Raw genomic sequence first — 10,559 nt, 5'->3', positions numbered from 1 at the left:
ACTTTGAAGGGAAAATAGGGTCACAATATGCACTTATTTGTTGTTCGATAAACCTAACCTAGATTTTTGGACAGCATACATGAACGATAGAGACAGGCTTTATGTCAGTATTAAACTTTTATTTCCTTTTCTTTGTGGGATGGAAAAAATGATAAAAATGTACAGCTCAGGGACTTTTCATCTAAGACACGTCAGTGTTTTCTTTACGTAATAACCATGAAATTTAAATCATACGTTTCCATGTGTGTTTTGACGAAAGCTTTAAGAGTGAAAATAAATTATCGTAGCAATAATTATAACATCAAATATAACAACAATAGCAATTAAGCATTTATAAACACTCTATTTACTGTTTTTTGTTTTTTTGTTGGGGGGTTTTTTTGTTTTTTTTTTTTTGTTTTTTTTTCATAAAACTCCGTTATCAAAAACACGTGAGTGTGGTGGTGGCGTACAATCCAGCATGTGGAGGGGAGCACTTGTTTGTGGGTCTGAATCTGCTTCAGACGGAAACACAGCTTTCTGTCGCTGGTTTGTGTTCAGCCCGTCGTCAGGACCTCCAGCATTGAGGAGTCTGTTTTTTCTGCCTGTCCAGAATGGTTGAGGACAGCCCGGGGATGGACAGGGTGTGTGTGTATATATCTCGGTATATAATGCGACGGTGTTGAGGTGAAAACAGCGTTTTCTTTTTAAGACCTCTCGTGAGTCTCCTGTTACGGGGGTCAAGAAGAGGTGGGTACCAAAAGTGACTTAGTTAAAATAAGCAACAAAAAAAAAAGAATGACAAGCATCTCCATTCACTCCGTTCCTGCGAGCCCCGCTCACCCGGGGACGAACAGACCCCTCGTCACATTAGCTCTTCTCAGAGTCCACTGGAGTCCTGCTCTCCGCGGCGGCCCGTCACTGAGGTCAGGAGTGACGCGACCTTCAGTCATTAAGTCCAACTGAAAGTCTCTCTCCCCTCCAACCGCTGTACACAACACGAGTCTGCTCTGCTCCCGACGTGACGTGGAGGCCATTTAGTGTTTATGGCGATGTGGTGGCTCCTACAGGCGAAGGGCTTCTGGGTCTGGGGGGGGATCTCAGTGAGGCTCGGCCCAGACTGGCGAGCGATTCGAGTGGTGGGGGTGACCGAATGAAGGGTGAATGGGCGTGGGAGTAGGCAGCATGTGTCCCGAGTGGCTGAAAGGGGGCAGGTGACCCATGTGGGTCATGTGGCTGGTGAGGCCGGGCGAGCCGAAAGGAGAGGCCTTGTCCTGCATGCATTTGGAGAGCTCGTCAAACCCGTCCCCGACTCGCTTGTTCCTCTTGGACTTGCTGGACATCTTGCGGTTGCGTGTCTGGATGCCTTCTTTCTTCATGGTCAAGGGTCTGTTGACCTGCAGAGAGCAGCACATTAACTCGAGGCGAGCGACACAAAAGCTGCACTGACAGTGTGAATAGTGTGACTATAACTACATCATAGTGGCCTGAGTCCGTGTTGCTGTTTGTCCCGACTCCGGCTTTTAAACCGTCTCCAGGAATATATTGCATAGCACACTGTCAATTATGGGTTACATGCATTTCTTTCATGGTCACCCAGTAAGCTGTTATGGGCTGTCCCAGTGCGAAATAACGCTATAAATAATGAGCAGCTGTTTTGCATACATAGCTCCATTATCAGGCGAGTCAGGGGCGTTTGCTTTTTTTTTTTTAGCTTTTGTCTAATTGTCTGAGGCAAACTGAACCGTCCTGGTCAGTATGAATACATGGCGATGAGGACCAAGCTGGGCCTGAAAGGAGCAGCCTCAGACAAATCCTCATCAGTGTAACCGAGGCCGTTACACTGAATGACAGTCCCACCCGGCAGCCTCTCCGGGGAGTACCGCCCCCCATTGAAACAACGACGGATTAATAAAAAAGAGGACCGGTGGGTTCTGCTCCACAGGGTGAGCAGGCTTCACCACCACACTTTCAGTTTCTCTGCTCCTAAATCGATAGGAGCTGTCCGCCCACTTAGCCACTTAAGGACCTGGATCTCCCTCCGCCCCCACCTGCAGCCCCCCCCCCCCCCCCCCTTTTTTTTTTTTTTACACTAACAGCCACTCACATTGTGCAGTTTGAAGTACAGGCCGCAGGCGTTGCACACCGGGTCTCCGTTCCCGTTGCGCCTCCACAGGGTGGTCGTGGTGGTCTGGCAGTTCGCACAGCAGGTGCCTGCACGTCTCGCAGCGGACTGAAGCAGAGCAGAGAGAGACGTGCGGCATGAATAACGAGACATACAGGTGAGCAGCACTGGAAATACACGTTTAACACCCAAATGCGATAAAACGAGAGAGAGAGAGAGAGAGAGAGAGAGAGAGAGAGAGAGAGAGAGAGAGAGAGAGAGAGGTTTCTTAAAGTAAAAGTTGCAGTTTAAACGTGCTGATAAGCATCAAATAGCGACTTCATCCCGCCACGCAAATCAATTGCGCCAATTATGACCTATCACAAAAGGTTATTCACGCCAGTGACTTTTTACTATAATATTTAATTAATTGATATTATTATGAACGTATTAGATCCGAGGCCTTGTTTAAAACTCTTTTGTTTTTTGGGGGATTTTTTTTTTTTTTTTTTACCCCAATCGAGAGAAAACTGCGCAAACGAGTCGTGTGAGAGCCGCTGTCCCGCCTCACAATGCGCTCCCTGCGCCCATTGCCGATCAATTCTTCACACATAACAAGAAACATTAGCTTTACATCCAATAACCCTCGGGTTCTTTGCTTTTCAAGCAACATCCACCATCTTTTTTTCCCCATCCTCTCTTTTAATTAATTTCAGGTGGAGTCGTTGCTGTTGACCTGGAGAACAACAACAAAACACCCGCTCTCTCTTTTTTTTTTTTTTTTTACGCACAGTAAAATGTGCACGAACCTATATTTATATATATAAAAAAAATACAAAGCGGCCGCGAATTACGACTGTACCGCTGCTCACCGACAATGACAAACACGAGGAGAACATAAATCCATTTATTTTCCAATCCCCGCCCCTCATGCTCCGTCTCTTCACACATAAGCGGCTCCTCCAGTGTTGTGATAATCTCTTTACAGTATATGTCAGGCCGGCCATAGAGAATGCAGCGCGCTGGTTGAAGGCGGAAACAGCCGGGAGCCTGACTTCCTTATCTGGGCCGGCCAGATATCCGGATAGGAAACAACTGGATGCCCCTTTGAACACAACTCTGAAAAACACTTGAGCTGAAAATGCAAAAAGCTACAGGCGCATGGGCCGAGCCAGTGGAAAATCTAATGGGACTTTTCTGGAGGAGCAGCGACGTTGGACGTCAAGGGAATATACATGTTGAAAAAGGGCTTCACAAACACGAAATACCCACACAAATAGTCGTAAATTCGATGTCTGGCAAATAGCAGCTAATGTTATTGAAAATCATCATTATATCGTCATAATGGGGGGAAAAAACCGAGACTTTTTTTTATTGTTTTACTGTTTTAAGTTTTTAAAAAAACATAAAAAGACTGACTTTTTTATGTTTTATAAAATCTATTTTAAGATGTTAGGCACATCATTTATACACCGTCTTGCCACGATAGTTCGTTTTTTTTTTTTTTTTATTTAATTTTTTTGTAATTCAATTTCAGAAAAGCTATAATAATCTAAAATATGTGAATAGACAAAATAGATAATTTATAAATCAGTAATCATGAGAAAGAATAATAATGAAAGCTGAACTAGAGATGGAGAGAGAGATAAAATAAATAAAACAGTTTAAAAAAAAATCCTCTTGCACAGATAATCACAAAGCTTTAAATGTAACGTCAGAGGCTGGGGTACATTGACCCCAGGAATGCTAGGTGCCCTCGCTGCTTTTCATTTACTCAAGCATGGTGTTAACTAAAGCAGCATGGGCATTGGTATCAGTAACAGTATCAGAAGTACCAGCAATAATGATAGCGGGAACAATGGCAATAGTAGCAGTATTGTAACAGGCCATGAAGGCGGATCAGCAGGGGGTGAGAGGGACAAACAATTCCAGGAAGATCATAGGGAAAATATAACTTTCCTGGAATTGTGCAGCCGGCATCTGCTTTGTGCTCATATTTGGGTGCCCTCTTTCACAGCGAGGGGATGGAGTGAAAGAGGAAAACTCACCAGTCTCCGCTTGGGCTTTATGAGTGGTCGGTTCTGGCCGTTCATCTTGTGGTACAGTCCACAGGCATTGCACAGGTAGTGGCCGGTACCGTCCCGTCGCCACAGGGGCGTGGACGTGGCGCCACAGTTCACGCATTCACGGCCCTCTGCATATAGTTCAAGAGGAGGAGACAAGAAGAAAATTTATATAATTAAAAAATTCACCCTCTGCCAGAGGCAACACGCAGCAGCTGCCCAGCCCGACGCAGTGCAGGACAACCCCAGATGGCCCTGTAATATGAAGTCAAAATCTGCCACATGATGGTGGCCACGTCCATATCAACATGCAGGTGTACCAAGTGTGCATGGCTGTCATGGACACAGACACCTCCATGTAAACCGATCCAGACTGGGGAGGCCAGAGACAGCCAGAACATGTCCAGAGGTGTCCAACAAGAAGAAAGAGACACACCATCAAATTAGGACTACATTATTCAAGACCTCGGTGGGTACCCACGAGAGGAAACATAAGTGTGTGTAGGTGGTATTAAATGTGCCAGACAGTGTTGCACCCTCTGATGAGGAAGCTTGCATGTCAGTTGGCTTCAAATATTAACACCAGTATGCCAGACGAGATCCTTCCATCATTTTGCTGGTATGTGTGTTTTTACTCAGGCGAAGGTGGCTTTCCTGGGTAAAGTAATTTTATGTGAAGAGCTGTTTATTCTCTCCCTACAGGTATGACTGACTTCAAACAGCCTGCTTCTAAACCGACCAATTCATTTAATTCAAGTATCCCTCTCTCCCTAGAGCATCATCTCATTATTCCTGTTATAATGCCAGCGACACCCAAAGTCCCACCCTCCCTCTACAATGGAATCTGACCTGAGTAAAAAGCTATGCTCCTTTTGAAATGCGTCTTGGAGCTTTTTGTACCTCCCTTCTCTTCCTCTTAAGTGTTTCGTAAGTTTCTGCAACCACACCGAAACGGCCTCATTACTGTTTTAAATATTCATCAGCGTTAGAGTTACTTGTTCTACCTTGTGCAATGTGTTGTGCTTGAAGTGAAGAGAAAATGGGAAGGTTAAAAGCCTTTTGCATGAGGTAAGATTGGGAGGAGGGGGTTCCGGTTTGAGGCGAGTTCAGCAGGAAGCGCCAGCACAGTAAGGTAAATGTGGTGACAGGCGAAATGTCATTGTGGCATTTTGTACAACAGTCAATCACCATTACTGGCACTGGACATCGACTTTGATAGATAAGAGGCTTTTTAATGTTGGGACAGATATGTTTGTGTTACTGATTCAGGCGCCGGCTTCCTTTAAATGTCACAGTGTAACATTTCTCTGCCACAACAGCTCACATTCACTCAGATTATCAGGCAGTGAGTATTCCCGCGGTGTGCTAAAAAGCTCAGGTACAACGGATGACAACCTTGATAATTACACATGTACACTTAGTACAACAGTCTGTGCTCTTGCTGCATTTTTTTTCTCCATTAATTTGAAGTACTGCAGCTGGAACAATGCAGGGAAATTACAGACTCATTACCAGACCGGGTTGTTTTTTCAGTCGTCTGCCCATTAGACTGAAGCACAAAGTGTAAATAACCTCCTTTTAAATATGACTTCTCAGCATATGCACAGTATACTGATCCAGACCTCCAGAAAATAGAAATGTTGCTTTATTATCAACTGACCTTGAACATTTAAGCTAAAAAAAAAACTAAAAGGAAATTACATGCATTTTTTTACTCTGAATTACTCAATGCACTGGTCTTGAAAAAGAAAATGCACTCTCATCTTCAGAGAGAAGCAGATCTACTGTGGACTTCATGTGGCCAAGGCCATGCTTAAAAACACAAACAGCAGGGCTCTGTCGCCTGTGCTTTGTTAGTACTGTGGAGAGCAGTGGGCGGAGGGGGGAGGTCGTGATTTGTTCACTCGGAGGTATACAGGATATGGCAGGAGCCAGGGCGTCGTGACTCCGTCGTTTTTTGTTTTTTTTAAGTGCAATAAAGGCCACGTTTGAAAGAAAACAAGGCCGTGGCACGAAGACGCGTCCTGAGCCTCACCTGGTATAACAAGTCCGAGCAGACAGAGACTGTAAAACTAAGTCTATTATGTAACAACTCAACTCAAGATATCCACTTATAATATCTTCATTGTGTTTATTACCAATTTATCTCTGCATAGATTTTTTTTTTTTTTTTAACGTAAAATCCCTTTGAGCTTGATTAATCCTAAGTGGCCTTATGAGATGAGAAGATAAGACCTGCCAGGAGGTGTCCGCTTTTAAATTAAAACTACTTTTTTTATGTTTTGTCCCCAGGCAACAAGTTGTTTTCTCGAGATGTATTTTAGCATGAAAATAAAGATGATGATAAGAATAATAATGCGACGTCTGCACTGTCATTAACGAGGGTCCGATGTTCAACGCTGAGAAATTAAACTTTTATGTGCCAATGATTGATTCTATCGCGCACGTCGCTTCACCGGCCAGCTGGATTAACCACAACCAGTTAATTAGGCCTTATCAGTCCAATCTGCCATCTGACGAGAGGGAGAAACACGCGTGGGACTCACCTGAGCTCGATCTGGCTTTGCTCTTGCATTTGGGCGTAAAGCTGGAGGAGGACCCCCCGAGCAGGCTGCCGGGGTGGAAGAGGCTGCCGCTGTACTCGTGGGGTGTGGGGAGAGAGTAGGCCGGGTAGGTCGGGATGGGGTGGTGCGTGGCCTGGCCGTTCATGGAGGCCAGGCCGCCGCGCAGCGGGCTGCAGCTCTCCATCTTCATGCCGTCCGTCAGCTGCACCTGGTACTTGATCGACTCCTTCTCGTCCATGCGAGTCGAGGTGGAGGTCGGGGAGGTGGGTCCCGGGTCCGGGGACACGTCTTTCGGCGGCGTCGGGGGGAAGCTGTAGAGGTGCGGGCTGGAGTGGGACGCCGGAGTGAGCGAGGACACCGGGGCCGTGCCGGTGCTGCTGCTGCACGGGTAGCCGGAGCCGGCGGGGTGCAGGCCGGGCTTGCTGAAGTGACTGACCGCCCAGGCGTTGTGGTGGTGCGCGGCGGACAGGGCTGCCTTCCCGGGGTCCAGCCAGGGAATACCCGGGCTGTGGATGAGGTGCGGTCGGCAAACCTGGTTCCCCGTGAGGCGAGCTGAAATCCACAGTCATCTTGTTTAATTTATACTCTCCTTCAATTCCCTTTCAGCTCCCCAGATAAGTCCCCATTACATTTCAAAGCGTAGCAAAAAGATCTTACCGGTGAAATTCTCCGATTTTCTCAAATTCCACATTTAGTTCCAGATGAAAGTTAAATACTAACCGTTATTTCAATAATCAAATATATACCATGGCAGGATGATAACTGAAACGCTTTCCATTTAATTATAATAGACTCGCATATAAAAAGTGAAAATGCCTGCTGGCCGTAGAAAAAAAAAAAGCTAAGAAAAGTGACCTGGTCCGGACAGTATCTTGTCATTCGCAGCAGCTCTCGGACTAAAGATGGTTATTAGTAAATTTGCGGTTCTTATTTTATATCCGGGAAGTGCCTCTCTCTCCCCCCAGAAACCCATGCCCCACCAGAGAGGGGTTAAGTGACATACTTCCCTTTCCTCTCGCTGTCATTTGCTGGAAATTCCTTTAATGTTTATGAATCGGCGCAGAAAAGTCAAAGGGGAGTTTTGAAAGGTTTTAGTGCGTATGGGCCTACTGCATTAATTATTAGGGTGGCATATGTTTTATGCGTCAAAATAAAAATACATAATGGGACATATACACAGATTAAAAATGTAACATGCTTAGATAATAAAAAAAAAAAAAAAAAAAAGGTAGACATAGATTCGATTACAGATTTTATTTTTCAAGTTTTGATCCCGCCTCAGACTATGCATATATAAATACATATATATACACTCTCGTGTTAAATTTGAGCGCATCTTACCGTGTGCTTGGCTGTAGGTGACCCTTGCCCGGGAGTTCGTGTAGTATGGGTTCCCCTGAGAGTCCAAATGGTTGAGAAACATATCAACTTCGTCCTGGGGCAGCAAAGGCGCCATGGGTTCCATGTAGTTGTGGCTCAGACTGTGGTGGTGAGAGTCCGGGTGCTGGCCGTTCAGCACAGCGTGATGGTGCGCCATCCATCGAGACTGGTCTGCCGCTGCGACCTCCATGGCTGAGCCTCCTTCTCAACCCTCCTTTTTCGGCTATATTTCTGCTTCCAAATCACAGATCAGTCCTAAGCAATGTAGTTCCCGCGCTGGAAAAAAAAATAAAAATAAAAAGCCTCTCTTCTGTTTATTTATTTCAGGAATAGAATCCTTAAATAACCCGATCTCCTTTCTGCTCAGTGATACCTGCAAAGAGACACACAAAAAAAACACAAGGTTAGTTCATCCACGTCGCGGCCGCTCCACTCCCTCCCTCCCCCCGCGCCCGCAAATAACAAACATCCTTTACATTTTATCTAATTGTAGCAGATGACACCTGAAGTAAACTTTGCACAACTTGGTAGTCCCTGATGAAACACACTGCGAGCACAAAACGACGCAGGGTTGTCCCCCCACGTCGGCGCAACGCATTCCGGCTGTGCGTTATATAGAAACACAAATGTTTCCTGTTGGATACCTGTTGCAGTGTTGATCAGCTGACCGAAGAATACTGCTCGGATGTGTAAAACCTCTTGATCCGTTCAGTGCTCGGGCTCATTAATGAGATGTGGCGCAGACTGCTGCAGCCGGCGCCAGTAAATTCCCATATCAAGCCACGCGGGGCGGAGCGTCGGTCTGGAGCCAATCACAGCCGGCCCTGACACAATTGGCTCTCTGCATCCCTGCTCTCCCTTCTTTCAATTTTCATTTCCCCGCACCGAAAAAAAAAAGACTGAAAGACTTATCAATCAGCGGAGTAATTTCTCGGGGGGTCTTTCTCTCTCATGAAGCTCAAACGGAATGAGCAATCGGCCTGTGATAATCTGCCATTTTTTTTTAAACGGCAGCTATAAACCCAAAGAAAGACATCTAACACGGAGGGAGATTCAGTTTGTACAGTATATATGGCTAACAAGATTTCTAAAGAAAAAAAATAAAACCGCAGTAAGTCTCCTTTGCAATCGTGGACCCATCTGCGAATGATAATCACTTTATATTAATATTTTGAGCGAGGCGTGAGAGGCGTTATGTTGTTTCAAAACGTTTCTTAGACGATTAAAGCTGTTGATGGAGCTTTAGACCTTCGATAATAAATTTGTAAGTGTCGTTTTTCGCAATGCGTTGTTATGTAAATAAACAGCGATAACAGCGCCTCTAAAACTAACAGAGGAGGAGTCGATTTATGACCCCGAAATTACCCCTATTGTTGGGAGCGCCTAATTGTCTTTAATTAGCAAGAAGGCATTCCTCTTGCGAAAACACAGGTTTTGTTTTGTCTGTGGGACAAAATAAGCGCATTCTCTGCAGTATGTTTCTCACGTGACGGGCGGGCTGTGCGCAAGGCCTCACCTGTTTACCTGTAAACATTGTAGAGCGCATGAACCAAACCCTGAAGTGAAAGAGTTTGGGATATCATTATTAATTATTAATTAATATTCTGTGGCTATTGAGGTCTTGGTGGCCGTATTTGCGTAAAAGGGATGCGTAATGTCTTGCCCATGCCTTTGTAGAACCCGTCGCGTCCTTGCTTGTGTTACGCGTGATTGACAGGCAGTAATTGGAGGGTGCTCCGGAGCCTCGAGCCCACCGCCCCGCCGACGCCGGGCTCTGACGTCACTGGGAAGTTGCTGGGGGGCAGTTTCCAGAGAAGCGTCACGTGAGGCCTCTGCTACCTGCGCAAATTCTCCAGGTGAAAGGCTCCCTTCATATCTCTGATGGCACGATGCAGGCCGTCACGACAGGAATCATATTCCAATTTGATCTTGTATCACTGTGTGTGTACGTGTGCGTGTCACTCGTCGATCATTAAATCAGCGGCAGGGAGCCAGAGGCTGCGAGTTCTCCTAGAACTCTAGAACTCCTAGAATCAACAAATTAGTGCATGTGTAGTAGCAGAGGGCCGAGCAACTCCAATATCTGACATTCCAGTGGGAGAAGAGCCGGTGGACAGGCTGGCTGGGAGAAAAGTGCAGGCTTTACCTTGATGTGGCTATTTGTTGTCCTTTAACAACTGCTGTATTGTGATTTACACCAATCAGTCACCAACAATACAGCAATTACAAGTAATTTAGTGCTGCAGAATCATTTGTGTCACTCATGTTTGAACCTGAAGCAACAAGGCCTCCCTCTGTCTGAGCCTGAATGGCTGACCTGTGATGCGCTTGATCTCCTGAGCAGTGGTGAAAGGCCACTTTTTTTTTTTTTGCACACACTGTAACATGCTGCTGTAGTCGGTCAGCATGATGTGCATGTGCTGGATTCTGGGTGAGGTAACCACAGGGCCTTTAAGAGTGGGTCCAGTT

General features: G+C 45.8%; 1 protein-coding gene across 2 annotated transcripts; it reads right to left on the bottom strand.

Annotated features, from left to right (window-relative positions):
• Positions 1–364: 364 nt before the first annotated feature.
• Positions 365–8,280, bottom strand: gata2a (GATA binding protein 2a; the record flags this gene model as incomplete). Of its 2 annotated transcripts, none has more annotated exons than XM_080495277.1 (5): positions 365–1,376; positions 2,087–2,212; positions 4,132–4,277; positions 6,693–7,262; positions 8,052–8,280. In XM_080495277.1, 5 exons carry the CDS (start codon positions 8,278–8,280, stop codon positions 1,080–1,082), a joined length of 1,368 nt encoding a protein of 455 aa, XP_080351403.1. In that variant the 3' UTR covers positions 365–1,079. The 2 variants fall into 2 exon arrangements, with proteins under 2 accessions (XP_080351403.1, XP_080351404.1); XM_080495278.1 differs by having other exon boundaries at positions 2,087–2,170.
• Between the last annotated feature and the right edge of the window lie 2,279 nt (positions 8,281–10,559).

This window comes from Blennius ocellaris (genome assembly GCF_963422515.1).
Source record: "Blennius ocellaris genome assembly, chromosome: 4".
NCBI classification, from domain to species: Eukaryota; Metazoa; Chordata; class Actinopteri; order Blenniiformes; family Blenniidae; genus Blennius; species Blennius ocellaris.
The sequence above is the reverse complement of the archived record's forward strand: the minus strand, read 5'-3'. Positions and strand labels throughout refer to the sequence as shown.